Consider the following 23271-nt stretch of genomic DNA (forward strand, 5'->3'; position numbering starts at 1 on the left):
ATGCAAATGCTTAAATTAGAAAATGAGAGTACGGTACCAGAGCCCTAAACGTCTCTCTCCTGAAGACTGCCTGTGTGGGCAAAATAAACCCTCTTAAGACATGCAGAAAAAAATGGAAGACGTCTGCCATTGAGCAGCCAATTATTTCAGTCAGGTCAGGTGGCACCTACAATTTAAGAAATTCCCGGCAGGCTTTCATTGGAAGACATGTGTAATAAAGAATAGGGGATATGTAGATCTAAAAAAAATATAATCTTAGTAAAAAAAGAAATGGTTAACATGACGGCAAGTTGGTGGACACCAGACATCCAACTATGGTCCAGATACACAATCAGACCTGATTGTACACCGTGGATCAACTCACTGCAGACAATCCAGACATACAACCATTGCAGCCAGAAGTGGTGGCAGCAGTGGACTCACCTGTTTGATGCCGTTGTTCATGGAGAAATCCTGTAGCCAAATCAGCAGCCAAGCATTGGAAGAAAGGCAATCATTGCGTGCAATTCAGCGGTGGCAGCAAATTAGAGAGATAGGAGATAGAAAGTGGCCAAAGCAGATCAGCAATATGTAGTACGATTTAGGTAGACGCTTGCAGCAAAAGAGCCGTCGGGTAACAATACATTGTGAAAGCAACGATCATCTACAAGCTTCATAGACCTCTAATTCATTCTCATCATGCATGGGTAGATCGGTGGTGGCCCTAAGGCTATGTGCCCACGCTACAGGATTTACCGCGGATTTACCGCGGATTTTGCCGCGGATTTACCGCGGATTTGCCGAAAATCTGCAGCAGCAGCACTTCCAAGCCATTTCAATGGCATTTTGGAAATGCTGTGCCCATGCTGCGGATTTTTCCGCGGCGGATTTGCCGCGGATTTTGATCCGGAAAAATCTGCAGCATGTCAATTGTTTGGTGCGGATTTGGTGCGGATTTTTGGCTTTGAATGGGGAAAAAAAAAAAAAAAAAAATCCGCATCAAAATCCGCGGTAAATCCGCGGCAAATCCGCGGGTGCGGATTTGCCGCGAAAGTCGCGGATTTTCAGGCAAAAAAATCCGCAGGGACATTCTAGCGTGGGCACATAGCCTTACACTGCGGCATCAGCTCCGATTACAAACAACGATGGATACAAATTAGCCGTGCGGATTAATTGGTGCAATAGTGTAATTGTACGTGGGGATCGGCACTGCGAGTGTTGCCATATGGTGCCTCCATGTGACACTATTACTAATGCAACGCATGCTCCATAATACGGCTACGGAAGGAGCAGATCACACGCTCAATATTAAAGGAGTTTTTCAGGAGACCATTCCCTGTGGGTCAGGTATCTGGAACCATCACTGATCAGCCTTTTGTGACACCCAGAGAGGAGGGATACACAGTACAGGGTCAGCTGTATAGTGGCCACTCAGGCACCACAGCTCAGCTCCTATTGAAGTCAATGTGATCGGAGCTGCAGTATGGAGAATGGCCACTACAGGGAGTACAGGGCTGTGCAATTCAGCAGATTGGTAGGGGTCATAGGCCTGGGGGTAGGTCATCAATATTGAAGCCCTGGAAAACTCCTTTAAAGCTCACAAAAGAAATTTCAATATAAAATGTGAGGCAGAAGTAGAGTATGGGAGCCATAAACAGGCTCACTACTAGTACAAGGCAGTAATATGGTAGAATGCGTGTGCGAGCCATAAACTAATATAATATATTATATTATATTATAATATATATATATATATATATATATATATATATATGACAGCCCATTACGATCTGTGTAACAGTAGTGTACCAGTATACCAGAGGTGAGCGAATCGGTGCAGGACCCTGGTTCAGGAGCCACATAAGCAGCCCTGCAAGCGGCCTCCATCCTGCTGGAATCCCTGCCGCCTCTTCTGACTTCTAAACCCGATACAGTCGTGTCATTGTTGCAGTATGATGCACTCATGACATGACGCCGGGCTTACTAAATGGGCATTCCACCAGGAAGGAGGCGGCTCATGGGGCCCCAAGCCACAGAAAAAGAAGGTAGGAGGGGCTCATAGGGCTCTGTTGCCACACAGTAAGGAGGTAAAAGGCGGCTCATAGGGATCCCCAGGCCACAGAATAAGGAGGAGGTTCATAGGGCTCCACACACCATAGAGTAAGGAGGTAGGAGGTTGATCATAGGGCTCCCTTACCACAGAATGAGGAAGGAGGTGGTTCATAAGGCTCCAAGACAAGAGTAAGGTGGTTTCATAGGACTCCCCAGACCATAGAGTAAGGAGGTGGGTCATAAGGCTCCCTGACCACAGAATAAGGAGGTGTTTCATAGGGCTCCCCAGACCACAGAGTAAGGAACTATTAGGCCAATCATAGGACTCCCCAGACCACAGAGTAAGAAGCTATTAGCCAATTCGTAGGGCTCCCCAGACTAAAAAGTAAGGAGCTATTAGGCCATTCATAGGGCTCCCCAGACCACAGAGTAAGGAGCAATAAGGCCATTCATAGGACTCCCCAGACCACAGAGTAAGGAGCAATAAGGCCATTCATAGGACTCCCCAGACCACAGAGTAAGGAGCAATAAGGCCATTCATAGGACTCCCCAGACCACAGAGTAAGGAGCTATTAGGCCATTCATAGGGCTCCCCAGACCACAGAGTAAGGAGCTATTTAGGCCATTTCTAGGGCTCCCCAGACCACAGAGTAAGGAGCTATTAGGTCATTCATAGGACTCCCCAGACCACAGAGTAAGGAGCAATAAGGCCATTCATAGGACTCCCCAGACCACAGAGTAAGGAGCAATAAGGCCATTCATAGGACTCCCCAGACCACAGAGTAAGGAGCCATTAGCCAATTCATAGGGCTCCCCAGACCAAAAAGTAAAGAGCTATTAGGCCATTCATAGGGCTCCCCAGACCACAGAGTAAGGAGCTATTTAGGCCATTTCTAGGGCTCCCCAGACCACAGAGTAAGGAGCTATTAGGCCATTCATAGGACTCCCCAGACCACAGAGTAAGGAGCTATTAGGCCATTCATAGGACTCCCCAGACCACAGAGTAAGGAACTATTAGGCCATTCATAGGGCTCCCCAGACCACAGAGTAAGGAGTTAGGGGGTTAGTTTATAGGGCTCCTCAGACCACAGACTAAGGAGCTATTAGGCTATTCATAGGGCTCCCCAGACCACAGAGTAAGGAGCTATTAGGCCATTCATAGGACTCCCCAGACCACAGAGTAAGGAGCAATAAGGCCATTCATAGGACTCCCCAGACCACAGAGTAAGGAGCTATTAGCCAATTCGTAGGGCTCCCCAGACCAAAAAGTAAAGAGCTATTAGGCCATTCATAGGGCTCCCCAGACCACAGAGTAAGGAGCTATTTAGGCCATTTCTAGGGCTCCCCAGACCACAGAGTAAGGAGCTATTAGGCCATTCATAGGACTCCCCAGACCACAGAGTAAGGAGCTATTTAGGCCATTTCTAGGGCTCCCCAGACCACAGAGTAAGGAGCTATTTAGGCCATTCATAGGACTCCCCAGACCACAGAGTAAGGAGCTATTAGGCCATTCATAGGACTCCCCAGACCACAGAGTAAGGAGCTATTAGGCCATTCATAGGACTCCCCAGACCACAGAGTAAGGAGCTATTAGGCCATTCATAGGACTCCCCAGACCACAGAGTAAGGAGCCATTAGGCCATTCATAGGGCTCCCCAGACCACAGAGTAAGGAGTTAGGGGGTTAGTTTATAGGGCTCCTCAGACCACAGACTAAGGAGCTATTAGGCTATTCATAGGGCTCCCCAGACCACAGAGTAAGGAGGTAGTTCATAGGGCTCCCCAGACCACAGAGTAAGGAGCTATTTAGGCCATTCATAGGGCTCCCCAGACCACAGAGTAAAGAGGTAGGAGGTGGTTCATAGGGCTCTCCAGATCACAGAGTAAGGAGTTATTACCGTAGGCCATTCATAGGGCTCCCCAGATCACAGAGTAAGGAGTTAGGGGGTTAGTTTATAGGGCTCCTCTGACCACAGAATAAGGAGGTGGCCATTGGAGCAGGGTCCCACAAATAGATTTCCTTATCTCTAGTATAAATATAACTTACTATGAACACATATTAATGACATATGATATACAGTAGTTGGCTAAAAGGGAATGTGCTATCACAAAATGACCTATTTAAAATCAGGCTTGTGTGTTATTTTTTTAATGTTACCAATTTTATAGTTTCATTATCACAACATATAATAAAAATAAAACTAAGAAATCCTGCCATTTTCACAGTGGTGACACTTTCCACCATACATGTGCACGAGCCACAATGGTCAGACTCTGGCCCCATCTTTTGTATTGAAGCATCTAATGAGCGTGTGCAAAGATCATTGTGGAGCTGTGACATCGCCTGTTGTGATTGGTGGATCTTGTGTCATCAGTTCTGTACATTCTAAACCTGTCTGTGAGGATAATAAGGAACCTGCTGAAAAGTCTGATGCAAGAGGTCTGTGAAAACTGCAAGATTACCAGTTTTGTCTTCCATATACATGTAACACAACATCTGATTTGAACAGTAGGCCGTTTTCTGATGACACAGGCATATTCATTCTATACTGGGATACTACATACAACCAAGTTAGTCGTTTTCTGCAGGATATGAAATTCAGAACTTTACTATCCTTGTCCAGGATCCCAAAAAATTCTGTTCATTGGACATGAAATTACATTTTTGTACTTACTCTTATACTCTTTCAATTGCACCCAGATTTCCCGGCTTCAGCGTCGCTCCTGCCGTTGCGGTATCACCACTTCCACATTGGTCCTGGCGCAGCAGAGAGCATTTTTCCCTTTTGTTTTAGCATGTAATACAGAGAGCTGTCTGAAGGGGGGGCTTTCCGGTCTGTAGCTCGGCAGTGACCGAGAAGGGGGCTGGCTTAGCTATTTATACAAATCACTTAACCAGCCCCCTTCATTACAATCTTAGACACAGTGATCTCTGTTGTACCAAGACCAATGTTGAACTGGATCTGCTAGGTCGCCAAGAAGGACATTAAAGGGGACCTGTCACCTAGAATATGCGTTCTGACCTATCAGCAGACGCATGTGTGCCCTAATTACACCTACCTACCCATCCCTGTGCTGTAAAATTGTATAATATGAAAGTAATAAAAAACATTTTATTACCTTCATATTTCCTATGTAAATTAGAGAGCTTCTGGTCACAGGGGATGCGCCTTGCCCTATGGACGTCTGCATACTTTCCTTGGTATCACGCCCCCCTATGGGCGTGATATCATGGAGTCACATGAGCGACTTCACCGTTGCTCATTCTATCCTGCGCACATTATGGCAGGTTTCTTTTCCGGGTGTTCATGCACCGGATTCAGACGCGCACTGAGCATGCGCAGGGCGCGTCTGAAACTGACAAGGAGAACCCGGAAGAGAAGCCTGCCGCAATAGTAAGTGTAAACGTGGGACGTCGCTCATGTGACTCCATGGTATCACGCCAGCAGGGGCGTGATACCACGGAAAGTATGCAGGGGCAAGGCGCCGCCCCTGTGACCAGAAGCTCTCTAATTTACATAGGAAATATGAAGGTAATAAAACGTTTTTTATTACTTTCATATTATGCAATTTGATAACACAGGGATGGGTAGGGAGGTGTAATTAGGGCACACATGTGTCTGCTGATAGATCAGAACGCATACTCTAGGTGACAGGTTCCCTTTAAAACAGGAAAATTGAGCGAAACATAATTTTGGGATTCTGGACAATCCCTTTAACGTCTCACTTACTACATAGGCTTCAACCTGCGATAAGAACTATTTAATGGCGGTGAACGTGTGCGTTGAGTCTACCTGGGGTCTTTGGTATGCGGAGAAGGTCCGTTCGATGTCTTCTAGATCTAATATTTTGAACACCTTGGTATCATCAATCTCAGCCCAGAGAGTTCCTTCCAGCTTGTTCTAGAAAGTGGAAAAAACCCAACATCTTTAATAAAGTAAAGATATACTAAGAGATTATATTCTCAAATGCAATGTATAAGCTGCCCATACATTGTAGGTTTTTTAACTCAGAGGCATCAGTTTGATAGGGACCCAAGAAAAAGAGGTCGCCTTGCTGTTGGCCTCACATAAAACTGGCCATTTTTGTATGTAAAGTATCTTAATTTTACATGTGTTTCATAGCAGTAATGCAAGTCTATATTCCCATATTCATTTTTATACATGTCTTAGCACTACAGAGTGCAACTGTCTCCTTTTTGTTACCATGGTTCATGTTCACATTAGAAAGGTAGAATGTGCTATCAGTCTTTCTTAGATTACAGGGTCATACCTTCCAATTGAGCACTCCTGCTCTTCAGCCTTAGGTTATTTTAATTCTCCATTTGCAGGTTCCTATCTGCCCATAAATTGTAGGTTTTTTAACCCAAAGAGAAGCATTAGTTTGATAGGGACCCAACAAAAACAGGTCGCCTGGCTGTTGGGCTCACATAAAACTGGCCATTTTTGTGTGCCAAGTATCTCAATTTTTACATGTTTTTCATAGCAGTTCTGCATGTCTATATTCCCATATTCATTGTTCCACATGTGTTAGCACTACAGAGTGCGACTGTCTCCTTTTTGTTACATTGTGTAAAGAATTTCCTCCACCTTTATAGAGGAAAAAAATATCTCAAAAGTTATTTAAATTGAGAGAGTGGGTTCCCTATTTAGCTTTACAGGTGATATTATTTTCCTAAATAAGGGCACATGTAATCTTCCCATACGCACCTCCGAAAGTTTATTCCAGTTAAAGGATTTCAGTGGATTGGTCGGCTGAGGGATATTTTTCTTTTTCGGAGATGAACCGAGAGGTCCAGGAGCTGCAGACATAAATCCTAAACGTGGAGGTCCTGGTGGTGCGGGGGGAGCTCCTGGTGGTGGAGGTGGGGGTGGAGGAGGTGCCATTCCTCCAAGTAGAGGTGGTGGCGGAGGAGGTGGAGGTGGCATCATACCTCCAGGAATCAGAGGTACCGGACCTCCTGGGGCTCCTGGAGGAGGAGGCGGCCCTCCAGGAATGGGAGCACAGATTGCTCGCTGCGAAAGCAAAAGAACAATGATGAATGCACTGCGAAAGACCACAAATCTTAAAGTATAGGTAGTGATACTTTGTCTTTAAATAGCAATTTACATTTGAGACAAGTTCTAAAAATATATGTAAAAATATTCACTTATCAGAAAAATTACAATGGGTCATCAAAAAAATAATGTAATACTTTAATGTAAAAACTTGACTGAGTCATTATGTTTTTTCTTCCCATATCATTACCTGTATTTAACAAAAAAAAAATAAAAAAAAATAATCAAAAACTTTCAATTTTCACACTCTGTACTAGACTTCATACTTTTGGTTCTTTATAGATGACTTTTCAGGAGTCTCATTATCAGCACAGACATGATTACAATTACTTAACATGTTTATATTCAGTAAATAACAGGTTCTTTATGGTCACAGCTCACCTCATCCTCCTTCCTGAACAATGATCATTGCACCGATCAGAGGAGGCTTAAAAAAAACAAACACTCTCCTGTAGAGTTAATTTATTACAGCTTTTGTCCAAGCGGCTGCTGAACAGATCAGGCAGTAGGACTCTAGTATAAAGCCTAGTGGTCAGTGTGAAAACTGCAAGTTTTTTTTGTTAATACAGATTAGTTTAAAGGTAATCTGTCACCAGGTTTTTGCTCCCCCACCTATAAAGACAAAGACCCCGATTCCAGCGATGTGTCAATTACTGAGCTGTTTGCTAACATTTTGATAAAATCACTGTTTTCTCTGCTGCAGATCTAGTAGTTATACAGAGCTCATGAATATGCTGGACTACCTGCAGCACGCCAAGTAGTCCTGTAATGATAATCTCCTGCTGATTAAACTGTGATTTTATCAAAATGGCAGCCCAGTAAGTGACACATCACTGGAATCAGGGTCTCTGCCCCTATGTTATAAGGTGGCAAAAACCTGGTTACAGATTCCCTTTAAATGCATGTAAAAGTATATCTAAATACATTTAAAATCTGATTTAAACAGTAAGTAATATTTTGATATATTCCCCGTAATACAGACATGTATGGTGGATAAATGTATGTCATGCAGCACACCCTTTAATATTTCCAAGTTCTCCAAATATAGTAGTTTCTAATGACACTGGTCGGGCTTTCTTACGCTGTTCAGCTCCTGGATTTGTGCGGTGAGCTCCACCACCTGCTGTTTCACTTGCTTGCACTCTGTAGATTCCTTTTCAAGCTTCTCCTTCATCTTGTTCAGCGTCTCCATCATCTCCTCTTTCTCTTGAGTCTTTGCATCGCATTCTCGCTCCTTTTTCTCCAGCTTCTGCTGCAGCTCATGATGCTCTGGAATGGGATAAAGGGTTAAAAGTCACCGGATCAGCTGTATTTCATTGTCTATTGGACTGAGTATCATAGCAGATGCATTTACCTTTTCTCATCTTCTCAGCCTGCTCCTTCCATTGCTTCACTTCATTCTCATTAACCAGCCTGTGTGGAAATAAAACCAGCAAAGTAACCATCAGGGTCTTGTAAAGGTGGACAAACGAGGGAGGATGAAGAAAAAACAAAAAGCCAGCACTAAATGTGCACTTCAGCACTAAAAATTCCAAACTGTACTTATAAAAATTTTGAGATTTTTGGCAAAAAATTGCAATTTCTTGAGCTACCTCGCCACGTCACGGCAAATCTCATTTTGGGCAGTCCTACACCAAAATATTTTTATAAAATGTGCCATACGGCCTCACATATGAATAGTAGAACTGCTCTTAGCAGCACTCACCTGGTCTATTTCAATCCCAAACCCATGACTGAGTCATGGCTGTGGGCGGGACAGGTCCAAGCAAATGCTGCATGAAGTAAATAGCCTGTGGACAAGGCCTGATGACTGAATGTGAACAGTCACCAACCGCCAAAATCTAGACAGGTGGAATACATCCCACATTGGGGTGCACGGCAAGGTGGGGGTCAGCCACCGAGCAATTCAATGAAGAAAAAACAAAAAGCCAGCACCAAATGTGCACTTCAGCACTAAAATTTCCAAACTGTACTTATTATGTGAGGCCGTTTGGCACATTTTATAAAAATATTTTAGTGTTAGGACTGCCCCAAATGAGAATTGCCATAGAGTGGCGGGGTGGCTCAATAAATTGCAATTTTTTGCCAAAAGAAGGGAATTTTGTTTACTTACCGTAAATTCCTTTTCTTCTAGCTCCAATTGGGAGACCCAGACAATTGGGTGTATAGCTATTGCCTCTGGAGGCCACACAAAGTATTACACTTAAAAGTGTAAGGCCCCTCCCCTTCTGACTATACACCCCCAGTGGGATCACTGGCTCACCAGTTTTAGTGCCAAAGCAAGAAGGAGGAAAGCCAATAACCGGTTTAAAGACCAATTCAATCCGAGGAAACATCGGAGAACTGAACCATACCACATGAACAACATGTGTACCCGAAAAAACAGAAAAACCCCGAGAAAACAGGGCGGGTGCTGGGTCTCCCAATTGGAGCTAGAAGAAAAGGAATTTACGGTAAGTAAACAAAATTCCCTTCTTCTTTGTCGCTCCATTGGGAGACCCAGACAATTGGGATGTCCAAAAGCAATCCCTGGGTGGGTAAAAGAATACCTCATGATAGGGCCGTCAAACGGCCCTCTCCTACAGGTGGCCAACCGCCGCCTGAATGACTTATCTACCTAGGCTGGCGTCTGCCGAAGCGTAGGTATGCATCTGATAATGCTTGGTAAAAGTAAGTAGACTCGACCAGGTGGGTGCCTGACACACCTGCTGAGCCGCAGCCTGGTGCCGTAATGCCCAGGATGCACCCACGGCTCTGGTAGAATGGGCCCTCGGCCTTGAGAGAACCAGAAGCCCAGTAGAACTGTAGGTTTCAAGAATTGGTTCCTCGATCCCCCGAGCAAGGGTGGATCTGGAAGCTTGCGACTGTTTACGCCGACCAGCGACAAGGACAAAGAGTGCATCCGGGTGGCGCAGGAGCGCCATGCGGGAAGTAGAACCTGAGTGCTCTCACCAGAACCAACAGATGCAAATCTTTCTGAAATTGATGGACTGGACGAGGACACAAAGAAGGTGAGGTGATATCCTGATTGATATGAAAATGGGATACCACCTTAGGGAGAAATTCCGGAACCGGACGCAGAACTACCCTGTCCTGGTGAAGGACCAGGAAGAGAGTTTGTATAAGAGCGTTGCTAGCTCGGAAACTCTCCTAAGAGACGAGAACGTTAGTAGAAGGCCACTTCCCGTGAAAAACGGGAAGGGAGACATCCTTCAAAGGCTCGAAAGGCGGCATCTGGAGAGCAATTAGAACCTTGTTCAGATCTCAGGGCTCAAACAGCCGCTTGTACGGAGTGCTGAGAAGACAAACTCCCCGTAGGAACGTGCGTACCTGAGGAAGTCGTCGTTTCTGAAAAAAATACAGATAGCGCTGAGACTTGTCCCTAAAGGGAACTGAGCGACAACCCATTTTCCTACCTAGATTGCAGGAAGGAAGGAAACATAGACGATGCAACCGGCCAGGGAGAAACACCCTGCGCCGAGCACCGAGATAAGAACATCTTCCACGTCCTGTGGTCAATCTTGGCGGACGTTGGTATGCTAGCCTGTCTCATGGTGGCAACCACGTCCAGAGGTAATCCTAACGACACTAGGTTCCAGGACTCAATGCCACACCATCCGGTTGAGAGCCGTAGAATCCAAATGGAAGAATGGCCCTTGAGACAGCCAGTCTGATTGGTCTGGTACCACAACATCCTCGGCCAATTTGTAGCGACGAGGATGGCGCGGCCGCAGTCGGTCTTGATCTAGCGCAGTACTCTGGGCAACAATGCCAGAGATGGCACCTAAGGGAGCTGGAACTGCGACCAATGCTGAACTAAGGCGTTTGCCGCCAGAGCTCGATGATTGTGAAACCGTGCCATGAAGCTGGCACATTGTTGTTGTGCCGTGACGCCATTAGATCGACGTCCGGCCTCTGTCAGCGGCGCCAGATCTCCTGAAACCCGTCCGGGTGAGGAGACCATACTCTTTCGGCCACACCTCAGCGACTTAGAAAGTCAGCTTCCTAGTTTCCACACTTGGGATGTGAATTGTGGATATGGTGGATGCCGTGTCATCCACCCACATCAAACCTGCCGGACTTCCTGGAAGGCTTGCCGGTTGCGCGTTCTTCCTTGGTGGTTGATGTATGCCACCGCTGTGGGGCTGTCCGACTGAAGTCGGATATGCTTGCTTTCCAATTGCTGTTGGAAGGTTTGTAGGGCAAGATACACTGCTCTGTGTCAAGAACATTGATCTGAAGAGTGGACTCTTGCTGAGTCCACGTACCCTGAGCGCTGTAGTGGAGAAAAACTGCTCCCCACCCTGATAGACTCGCGTCTGTCGTAACTATCGCCCAGGACGGGGATAGAAAGGACCTTCTTTTTGACCAAGAGGTGAGAAGAAGCCACCACCGTAGAGATTCCTTGGCCGCCTGAGAAAGAACGACGACTCTGTTGAGGGACGTCGACTCCTTGACCCATTGGCGGAGAATGTCCCATTGTAGTGGACGCAGTAAAACTGCGCGAAAGGAACTGCCTCCATTGCTACCATCTTACGTAGGAAGTGCATGAGGCGTCTCAATGTGTGCGACTGGTTCTTAAAGAAGAGCTTGCAGCCCGTAGGAATGCTGTTTGTCTAGCGGCAGCTTCACTATCGCTGAGAGAGTAAGAAACTCTATGCCTAGATATGTTATCGATAGGGTCGGGGTCGGATCTGACTTTAAAAAGTTGATGATCCACCCAAAACTCTAGAGAGTCTCCAGCGCAACGTTCGGGCAGAGTTGGCATGTTTCCTAAGAGAGTGCCTTGACAAGTAGATCGTCTAAATACGGGACCACAGAGTGACCCTGAGAGTGCAGGACTGTGACTACTGCTGCCCTGACCTTGGCGAAGACCAGTTGGACTGTCGCTAGCCGGAAGGTAGAGCTACGAACAGAAGGTGTTCGTTTCCTATAACGAAGCGTAGAAACGCTAGTGCTCTGGATCAATCGGCACGTGTGGATAAGCATCCTTGATGCCTAACGATGCTAGGAAATATCCTTGGGACCTTGAGGCGATGACATGGCGGAGGGATTCCATCCGGAACCGCCTGGTGTCCACGAGCTTGCTGAGCATTTTTAGATCCAGAACGGGACGGAACGGCCCGTTGTTATAGGTACCGCAAAGAATTTGGGGTAAACCGTGACCTTGTTCCTGAAGAGGAACGGGGGACATCACTCTTTCTGCCTATAGAGTGCACCCTGTTTGCAGAAGAGCAGCGGCCCGGCCGGGAGGTGTCATTGACCTATGGCAGCTAAATATCGCCAAGGCGGGAGAGCCTGCTACCGACCGAGGCCGCAAGTCATGAGGAAGCCGCCTTGGAAGCGGGTTTTCAGACTGTCGCTTTTTTTTTTTTTTTTTTTTTTTTTTGGGGCGAGACTGAGCCCGCTAAGAATCTTAGCTCCTCTAATCCTTTTGAGTCCACATTGGACGAGGAAAAAAAGGGGCCTGCCCGAGCCTCGAAAAAACCGAAAACCCCGACTGCCTCTTGCTCTGTTGGGGTTTGTTGTGTCCGGGCTGAGGAAAGGATGAATCCTTACCTCTGGACTGTTTAATGGTTACATCCAACGCTCACCAAACAGTCGGTCAGCAGAGAAAGGCAACTGGTTAGGCAACCTTTTTTGGAAGCAGATCTGCCTTCCATTCACTTAACGCGTAGACCAGGCTCTGCTTAAAAACACGGAGTAGCGGAGGCTACCGCCGCACGGTTCGCAGAGTCCAGGACAACCTGAATCGCGTAAGAAACAAATGCAGACATTTGAGAGGTTAAGGATGCCACCTGCGGCACAGATGTACGTGTAACCGTATCAATCTGTGTAAGGCAAGCTGAAATAGCTTGGAGTGCCCCAAGGGAGAGAATGCCGGAGCCAACGCCGACAGCCTCATAGATGGCTTTCGACCAGAGATCCATCTGTCTGTCAGCAGCATCTTTGATTTTGCAGTTCCATCTCCCACTGCAACTATGGATCTAGCTACAAGCCTAGAGATTGGAGGATGCCGCTCGGGACATTGGGTCCAGTCCTTGACCAAGTCAGGGGACAGGGATAACATGTATCCTAAGCCGTTTGGGGAAGCGCATATCTGGATAAGCGTGGTGTTCCTGGACTGCCTCTCTGAAGGCAGAGTGGTCCAGAAAAATACATGAAGCTGACTCCTCCACTGGAGGAGCTGTGAGAAATAACCCACATTCTATAGATGGACGCTATAAGATTATTTACTATGGCGTCACAATCAGGTGTATCCAGATTGAGAGCGGTCTCAGGATCAGAATCCTGAGCCGCTACTTCCGCCTCATTACACAGCGAGCCCTTCTGTTAGGACCCTGAGAAACCGAGGCCGCTGATAGCGAGCCCACTTGGTGGCTGTCTGGGACTGACGTCCTTGCAGAGCCGTGACTCTGGGATGCCTGTTAGTTATTCACACTGAGGGGGGCCATGGATCAGTGATTCAACAGTGCCCATATTGTGAGAGACATGTCCGGACTGCTAGGCTTCTAGTATCCTAGCCATAGTCTCAGAAAAACTGTCGGTAAATACTGCAGACACCGTCCTCATCCCCTGGCCATTAGTGCATATAATGGGAGTCTATGTGACCTGCCGGCCGTATAGCCGTACATGCTGTACCAGCTGTATAGAAAAACATGTGGTTCTGCACTTTTGTTTTACACAGAGAATATGCTGATAACTCCTCCGCCTAATCCAGGAGGGTATATACAACGTGCGACCAAACAGTGCAATGTATATAGTACAAGCATATCTATAAGTGCACATCTGCACTAGTGGGGTTAGCACCACAGGTGCTGCTTAACGCCTGTTACAGCGATTGTGTGACTATCAGAATGCCAGGGTCTTCCACACTTGTCTCTGTATCGTACAGAAACTGCACTAATGGCTGCCAGCGTCCTTGTAGAGAAGGAAGCCGTGGGCGTGCCTGAGAAAGTGCGGGAATCCGGATTCACAGTGCACACAGTGAGAGGGGTGGAGTATGCAAAACATACTCCAGCTCTCAGCGCTGCTCTATGCAGCGTCACGCCCCTACCCTGACTGTCAGGGCTGTGGGCGGTAATGAAGGGAGATTAGGCCCAGAAGCCGGGGACTCGAGTTAACAGCGCGGCCGCCGTAAAAGCGCGGGCCGCGCTGAAGTCCCCGGCGCACCACAAGTGCCAGCCGCGCCGCCGTTCCAGCGGCCGGCGCGACCGATTCATAAAAGTGGCCAGCGTCCCGCCCCTCTCCTGACTGGCAGGTCTGGGGGCGGGAACGAACGGAAGCAGGCCGCAAAAGCCGGGGACTCTAGTTATCAGCGCGGCCGCCGTAAAAGCGCGGGCCGCGCTGAAGTCCCCGGCGCACCACAAGTGCCAGCCGCGCCGCTGCCAGCGGCCGGCGCGACCGATTACTGGAAGCGGCCAGCGTCCCGCCCCTCTCCTGACTGGCAGGTCTGGGGGCGGGAACGAACGGAAACAGGCCGCAAAAGCCGGGGACTCTAGTTATCAGCGCGGCCGCCGTAAAAGCGCAGGCCGCGCTGAAGTCCCCGGCGCACTACAAGTGCCAGCCGCGCCGCAGTCCCAGCGGCCGGCGCGACCAGTTCCCATAAATGAGCCTGCTTCAGCGAGGCTGAATGAGGCCATGGCACAGGCGCCGCAGCGCTGATGTCCCCTGGCGCACTACAACACCCAGCATGCTGCGGTGTGAGCGCCAAATGCACGGGGACACAGAGTACCTTGAGGAAGCAGGGCCATGTCCCTGATGTACTCCGCTCCATCCAGCATCTTCTCCAGGGGCTGTAGATGGAGCACGGTCTCAGTGCCTGGAGACCGGTAAATCCCACTTCACCCAGAGCCCTGTAAAAAGGGATGGGGAAGGAATCAGCATGTGGGCTCCTGCCGCCGTACCCGCAATGGGTACCTCAACCTTACAAACACCTCCGACACAGTGGGGTGAGAAGGGAGCATGCTGGGGACACTATATGTGTCCTCTTTTCTTCCATCCGACATAGTCAGCAGCTGCTGCTGACTAAAAAGTGGAGCTATGCGTGGATGTGTTGCCTCCTTCGCACAAAGCACAAAACTGGTGAGCCAGTGATCCCACTGGGGGTGTATAGCCAGAAGGGGAGGGGCCTTACACTTTTAAGTGTAATACTTTGTGTGGCCTCCAGAGGCAATAGCTATACACCCAATTGTCTGGGTCTCCCAATGGAGCGACAAAGAAATCTCAAATTTATAATAAGTACAGTTGGAATGTTTAGTGCTGTAGTGCACATTTAGTGCTGGCTTTTTTGTTTTTTCTTCATTGAATTGGTTCGGTGGCTGACCCCCACCTTGCTATGCACCCCAATTTGGGATGTATCCCACCTGTCTAGATTTTGGCGATTGGGGACTGTTCACATTCAGTCATCAGGCCCTGTCCACAGGCTATTTACTTCATGCAGCATTTGCTTGGACCTGTCCCGCCCACAGCCATGATTCAGCCATGGGTGCGGGATTGAAATAGACCAGGTGAGTGCTGCTAAGAGCAGTTCTACTATTCATATGTGAGGCCGTATGGCACATTTTATAAAAATATTTTAGTGTTAGGACTGCCCCAAATGAGATTTGCCGTGGAGTGGCGGGGTGGCTCAAGAAATTGCAATTTTTTGCCAAAAATCACAAATTTCTAATAAGTACAGTTGGAATTTTTAGTGCTGAAGTGCACATTTAGTGCTAGCTTTTTTGTTTTTTCTTAAAGAGGGAGGATGTAGAACAGGGCAGCATGCTACTCTAGAAATCTGTACTCTTAGTAAGCAAAATGGTGCAATAATAGTGCCACATGGATATGAGGACTAAACTAATCCATAGTGCTCCCTCTTCGCGGTGAACAACGAGCCACTGCGCAGCACTTACGCAGCAACCTGTCAATCACTGCTCTGAAAAGTTAGCAGAAGTGCTTGACCATAATTACAGCAGGGTCATAATTAGTGCACAGTATTCTTTTGACGCACCACAAGAAAAAATGCACATTTTTGTGCCATTTGGCAACTTTGAGTACCCACCTGCACAGCTCCGTTAGTAAGCTGCCTAAGGGATGCTGTCATGTTTCATCCATCCCAACTTGTTACTGTACTACTCTTGCTTGCCCCAAATCTGCCACACACTTCCCACCCCTCCCATCAAACAAAAAAATATATATAAGTATACTCTTGGTGTAGCATCTTTAGTCCCTCTCCCAAAATATAATATGCTAGAATGGTGTACATCTAGCCATACTTTGTGGTCAAAGGGAACATTAACTTTTTTTTTTTTCTTTTTCGGCCCTAAACAAACATCAGTACTTTTTACTTAAAGGTTTTGTACCAAGATTTGAGGTGAGGGGATAATATCCTGACAACTAGGAGCCCCAGCGATCCAGATAATGTGCCTCTAAAGAGTTTTAACATGTACACCTCCTCCCCATTCACTTGGAGCCCCAGCGATCCTGATAATGTGTCTCTGAAGAGTTTTAAAGACAAAGAGTTGGATATTGACTAAAAGGGCCACTTAATATGGTGGTTATGGTGGTCTCCTAAAAAGAGCCACTCCTTGACTAGGTCCTTCCCGGAGGGATATCTGGCTAGTTTCTGTGTCGAGACTCCTAACAGAGGCTCCACTGACTTTTTTGATTTGCATATTTCCCAGGGGGCAATGCACCTAGGATTTCACTGTGTTGAGCGCCTTCGCTGGCTGCCGGCAGTGTTTTCTCTGGCTGGTCTCCCCGAGATCAGTGATTGTTTTGTCTTGTTGGTCTACTAGGCATTGCTCCCACCTGGCCACAATCCTACTCCACACTGATGGGGGGCAATACCCCGAAACAGCTGTCTGTGGATGGATACCTGGCCTTGGTATTTCCCTTGTCATATCTTTAAACTGGTCAAAGAGTTGGATATTGACTAAAAGGGCCACTTAATATGATGGTTATGGAGGTCTCCTAAAAAGAGCCATTCCTTGGCTAGGTCCTTCCCGGAGGGATATCTGGCTGGTTTCTGTGTTGAGACTCCTAACAAAGGCTCCACTGACTTTTTTGATCTGAAGCGTTTTAGCATGTGAACCTCCGCTCCATTCACTAGGAGCCCCAGCGGTCCTGATAATGTGTCTCTGAAGAGGTTTATTTAGCATGTGAACCTCCGCTCCATTCACTTGGAGCCCCAGCGGTCCTGATAATGTGTCTCTGAAGAGGTTTAGCATGTGAACCTCCACTCCATTCACTAGGAGCCCCAGCGGTCCTGATAATGTGTCTCTGAAGCATTTTAGCATGTGCGCCTCCGCTCCATTCACTAGGAGCCCCAGCGGTCCTGATAATGTGTCTCTGAAAAGTTTAAGCATGTGAACCTCCGCTCCATTCATCTTTAGTAGGAGCAGCAAACGCTGTGCTTGTCAATCTCTGGCTGTCCCATGAATATGAAAGATGTATAGGCACGAATTCTTGACCGCCGCGCCATTCGGAGAAGGTCTTGGTCTATATGTTGAACACTAACCATAATCGTGGTTTGATCCTAGCTTTAACCCTTGTCTGGTACCATGGGGGTCAAAATGACCCCCTACAGATTAGTACAACTAGTACAGAAGGGTTAAAATGCTAGTAATGACCTAATTGTATCTCCAGTAGATTGGGTCTGCTCCACCGCCATTAGCTTTCCTTCCATAAGAAATATCTTTGTTTCTAACTGAAACCTTGGTATGAAATGACACAATATGACATTCTATCGATCATCGCTTACATTCTAACGACATTTTTGACATTGAAATTTTCCAGCGGAGAGATGTCGGGATCTTGGCCTTTGTCGTTCTGGACCACAATTTGCTGAACTATCCGGTCCAGGAGGAGCCAGTAATGTACAGTATTGCCATTTCGTTTATCTGTTTAGAAAAGAACAAAAAGGGACAAGGGCATTGAATAAATGTTATATTCTCCGAGGACAAGGGCACAACCTTCAGCGAGCAAAGTATCCGCAGATAATGTATCGTGTTCTCAGAAGAAAAAAAAGAAGGAAAACAATTGACATCAAGTGACACCAGAAGCGGACTATAAATAATCATCATGGAGCAAATATGTAACAGAGAATAGCCGAGCCGGCCAAGACGACAGATTTATCGGAGGCCCGCTGCCAGGTTGTGTTTTTTATTAAACTTGTGATTTCAAAGACGTGTTGACATTTTATTGGATATGGTTTAAAAGGAAATGTGTCATAATAAAACCGTTTTTTTGAATCAGACTTTTCTAAATATTTTTTTTTATAATTTGGGTATTCTTTTGTTCTTTATGTGACAACTATCCATAAAAAAAAAAAAAATGTTTTAAAGGGGTTGTCCAGGCATTATATGTGATTGCAAAGTTGGTAATCCTGACAGCTCGCAGTGTGCGCACTGTCAGGTTTCTGCAGTAAAGCCAGCAAGAGCAGGTGGGCGCGTAATGGCAAGTTTGCAATTTGCACACACAAAATACAAGCGAATTGAACGAGGCCGGTGTCCGAATGTGGCCGGAAGTCTGAGAATTGCATACATGCAGTCATATGACCGGAGAAACCTGACAGTGTGCATACTGCGTGCTGTAAGGATTCACAAGTCTGCAGTCACATAGATAGCACCAACCAAAAAGTACTCTAATAATAGTGATCACAAAGTAGCTTAAAGGGAACCTGGCATCACTTTTTTGGCCTATAAGCTGCGGCCACCACCGGGCTCTTATATGCAGTATTCTAACATGCTGTATATAAGAGCCCAGGCCGGGGGTATAACATAAAAAACACTTTATAATACGCACGGTGGGCCTTTTGGGCGTCTCCATTGTCCGGTGCTGACGCCGCCTCTTTTGGACATCTTCGTTCTCTTTCTGAAGCCTGGGTGCATGACGCGTCTACGTCATACACACTCGCCGGTCCTGCGCAGGCGCACTACAATACTTTGATCTGCCCTGCTCAGGACCGGAATGTCGGCGAGTGTGGATGACGTCAGACCCGTCATGCACCGCGACTAGATAAGAAAGAGCACAAAGGTGGCCAAAAGAGGCGGCACCGGAGGGCGAAGACGCCCATATGGCCAACCGTGCGACCGTTAGGTAAGTATTATAAAGTGTTTTTTATGTTCTACCCCTGGCCTGGGCTCTTATATACAGCATGTTAGAATGCTGTATATAAGAGCCCGGTGGTGGGGGCCGCAGCTTATAGCCAAAAAAAAGTGGTGACAGGTTCCCTGTAACATTTTTTGCTCAGATTTGCTGTACAGATTGAGACAGAGTCTGCTAGGGTAAGTGATCTAGTTACAGTAGGATGATTCTGCAAAGCGGGGAATTAAAAGGGGGTATGCGGCTTGTTTAAAAATCTGACAGCAGCAATCCATGGGGCTAAAAGAAAATCTACTTACCCAGGGGGGGAGAATTGCTTCCCCGCCTGTTAGCGGTAATTGTTAAAACCAACAGTCACCTGATTACTGCAGCCATCAAGTGGATGCAGGATCAGGAGGCTAGTGGTCGCTACGCCATCTCTTGTGGCCAGTGGCGGACACAAATAGAAAAGGACCCTTGTGCAAGAACAGTATATGGGCCCTTTGGAGTCCAATAGTTCTGTTCCTTGCTGCTTTGGAGGCGTTAGTGGCTCCCCTATCACTTGAACCTCTGTGCGGCTGTACCAATGATATGTCCAAGGGAGAGTAGGTCTTTTTTGATCCCCATGCTTGCCACTGTCAGTTTATTAAAAAAAAAAGCTGGAAAACCCTTCTAATGTACTGCCGAAGGACTATAAAAGAAAGGATAGCAGTGATGGAATCTACAACAGCTGCAGACTTATGCAGGAGGGATCATCTTGGGTGAACAGCAGATGCTGCTGTTAGCTGATATGCGTAGTAGTTCCCCTAGCCATGGGGTGGGAAACCTCAGGCCTGCATTAACTTTTTATGTGGCCCGCACCTCCTGTGATGTATATGCCCCAGCCCCTCCTGTGATGTATATGCCCCCTAGCCCCTCCTGTGATGTACATTCCCCCAGCCCCTCCTGTGATGTATATGCCCCCAGCCCCTCCTGTGATGTATATGCCCCAAGCCCCTCCTGTGATGTATATGCCCCAAGCCCCTCCTGTGATTTATATATGCCCCCAGCGACTCAGACGTGATGTATATGATTTATCAATTTTATTATCACAAAGAGATGACTGCGTTCAGTGAGAAGCAACTTTAACAATATCCCTTAACATCACAGCTGTAGCAAAGAGAAGCTGCTCCAGCCACCATAGTAGGGGTGAGCTAATTGATTGATCACATATAGCAGGGTAATTTTCAAGTTGATAATTTTGTGTGGCCCCCAATGGTAGGTAGAAATTTCCAACTGGCCCTCGGCAGAAATAAGGTTCCCCACCCTGCCCAAGACTCTACTGCATGACCCCTCTGTTTCGTGGAGTTATGCATTTCACCAGTCACTTCCCTGGCTGAGGTGCAGCGCTCCATATACTTCAATAGGAATTAGTTATTCAGTTATGCAAGTTAATAATACAATTAATCTATTTATTATAGCATTAATCTGTCCAATTTATCTCCGACCAGCATTGCTTGTGCACAATAGCTTCCCAGCTCGCATACTTACAAGGCATTTGGAGGCAATGATGAAGTATAGACATAAAGTGCGGATAGGATTCGGAGTGCGTTAGCTTCTTCCTTACCAGCTCAAACATCTGAGTTGCGCTTTTAGTGTCTATGTGAACCTGAGGAAGTAAGAAATGCAGATTATAAATCCGAGGATGTGATACATCCCATCTATTAGAGGGGCAAAATATCAGGACACTTACCAGGTCAAATCTTTTGGCAAATTCAAGTTCATCTTCATTTCTCAGCATTTCAAAGAAATCTAAATGCCTGCAAATATGGAAGGATTAGACGTGGCCACCCTGCAGAGAACTTTCCTCTTTCCATAAAGTTCTACAGGCACTTTCCAGGATTGGGATACAATGAAGGAAAAAGAGGTCCTATGCCGTTTCGGTACTGCTGCTTCGCTCCTCCCCGCTGGTCATTCTTCACTTTGCTGCAGTGTGCCGTCAGCCGTAAGTGAACGTGAAGACCATTGATCGGCCGCAGCGGTAGACGGCAGATCATCGCTGCAGACAAGTAAACAGTGACCATCGAGGAAGAGGAGATCGTCAGCTCTGAAATGCAGGAGGGGGGTAGAAGCTGAATACTGAGCTCTTTATTATTTTATACCAAAATATCGGCCAATTCCAGAAAACCCCACAAATGGCGGTAAATCAAATAATTGCCCAAGCATGTACCCCATGGACAGGCTGAGTCGGCCAACGTGGCTCTCTGTTCTGCGTCCAAGGGGATCCTCAGCCAAAAGTTCAAGATGCTGTACTGGTATATTCAAGGATATGGATATTTTTGATGAACTGAAGTCCTCAGTGGTTGATACCTTTTAATGGCTAACTGAAAAGATGGTAATAATAGCAGCTTTCCAGACTGCTCAGGTCTCTTCTTCAGAAGAGACCTGCTTAGTCTGGAAAGCTTGCTATAATTACCATCTTTTCAGTTAGCCATTAAAAGGTATTAACCACTGAGGACTTCAGTTCTTTTAAACAATTTTTTATCTCTACTGGCTAACACGGTACAAAGATATATTTTACCAATATTTTTGATGAAATGCATTGCTAGGTAAAAGGGAAGCGGTCATCAGGTTTCCCATTAATAAACCAGTACCAACAAATTCTGTCCTTCCTAATTAGAGTCCTAAGGATCCGATGGGCATGTATGGACCGACCTCTGCGTCTTCTGCTCGTTACCCGCCTCCATCAATCAAATGCACAGGAGCCGGATTAGTGAGTGCACATCAGGCGCCGATACTGGTCCAGACATACCCATCGATCCGGATGGCGCCAAGTAACAACAGTCAAATGCAGGGGCACACCGAGTAGCTCGTTAGGACCTGAATTAGGAGGGGCCAAGTGTGCTGGAATCAGTTCAACAATGGGAAACCTGATGACCGTTTCCCTTTTTTATTGCTTTATTCTATTATGTGCTAATTGTGGTGACCATTACAACCTACTATGCATGACCCATTGCTAGACCATGCACAAAAGAGCTTAAAATGGCTCCTGGCAAATAAGTTGGAACATAAAAATTAATAAGAGTAACTTTCGACTTTGACCATAGTTGTCAGACATGGACCACAAAACAACAACAAAAAAACCCCCACAACAAACATATTGGGGGCATATACATCACAGGACGGGCTGGGGTCATATACATCACAGGAGGGGCTGGGGGCATATACATCACAGGAGGGGCAATAATCAGTGAGCCGCATGACTTACCTATCCAGCGTAGAGTTATCATGTTCCCGGAGTTTATCAATGACCGGCTGGATCCCCAACATTAAGAATTCAAATCGGAGATGAAGTCGGAAATCTAAGCTTTCCTACAATATATAGAAAAAATATACCAAATTTTAGCTGCTTTGATGAAACAGAACATTTATTCCTTATGATTAATATCTACAGCAGTAATTCATTAAAATAAAAAACTATATATATATATATATATTTCTTACCACCCCGGCTCCTTGACTCAGTACTGCATTAATAAAAGACATGATGGCGGTCTTCAGGCTGACCTCATCACGATACCGTCCTGTACTCCGATCCAGGTCATTAATTAAAGTCTAAGAAACACCAGAATAAGAAATAGTCAAATCTCCTGTGGAAGAAAACGTGGATATGGCATCTCAGTTGTTGTTTAGAACATGAAAATATGTCCTTTGTGTTAAATGTTTGACCACAATAATATTGATGACTTATCATGGACATCAGATTGTTGGGGGGGTCTTACATCAGGCACCCCCATCAATCCACTGTTCTCAGCTCCGGATGTATGCAGAGGAACATCGCAGTTCCCTCCACTGTTTTGTGGTCGCAGCCGGGTACAGCAGATTCTCTCCTATTCAAGTGAATAGGAGCGAATCTGAATATATGCATTTTTAACACAAGAATTTGGTTAAGTGTTTTGTCAAAAGCTAAAAACTTGAATTGGACAGGCTAAAATACAAGGTCATTTCTTAAGGTCAGAGGTTAAACCTAAAAATTAAAAAGATCTATTGCCAACTGGACAAGTTGTCACTGATCCTCAGGACAGATTGCTGGTTACTTGGGGTCCAGCCATGAAGTGAATAGGAGCGGATCTGCAGAC

At 46.5% G+C, this 23271-nt stretch overlaps 1 protein-coding gene across 6 annotated transcripts in view; it reads right to left on the reverse strand.

Moving 5' to 3' along the window:
• Positions 1–23271, reverse strand: part of DAAM1 (dishevelled associated activator of morphogenesis 1) — a 317520-nt gene that overhangs the window by 78076 nt on the left and 216173 nt on the right. For 3 of the 6 annotated variants that reach the window (XM_075330205.1, XM_075330203.1, XM_075330204.1), the window contains 11 exons: positions 22637–22747; positions 22401–22504; positions 20886–20952; positions 20684–20801; positions 17832–17970; positions 8442–8500; positions 8169–8356; positions 6740–7045; positions 5825–5932; positions 424–453; positions 38–70 (listed from right to left, as the gene is read on the reverse strand). In XM_075330205.1, the coding sequence (XP_075186320.1) occupies positions 38–70; positions 424–453; positions 5825–5932; positions 6740–7045; positions 8169–8356; positions 8442–8500; positions 17832–17970; positions 20684–20801; positions 20886–20952; positions 22401–22504; positions 22637–22747 (1263 nt within the window). The remainder of the gene's footprint in view (positions 1–37; positions 71–423; positions 454–5824; positions 5933–6739; positions 7046–8168; positions 8357–8441; positions 8501–17831; positions 17971–20683; positions 20802–20885; positions 20953–22400; positions 22505–22636; positions 22748–23271) is intronic. The other 3 variants (XM_075330206.1, XM_075330208.1, XM_075330209.1) reach the window with 3 other exon arrangements.

Source organism: Anomaloglossus baeobatrachus, chromosome 12 (assembly GCF_048569485.1).
Source record: "Anomaloglossus baeobatrachus isolate aAnoBae1 chromosome 12, aAnoBae1.hap1, whole genome shotgun sequence".
NCBI lineage: Eukaryota > Metazoa > Chordata > Amphibia > Anura > Aromobatidae > Anomaloglossus > Anomaloglossus baeobatrachus.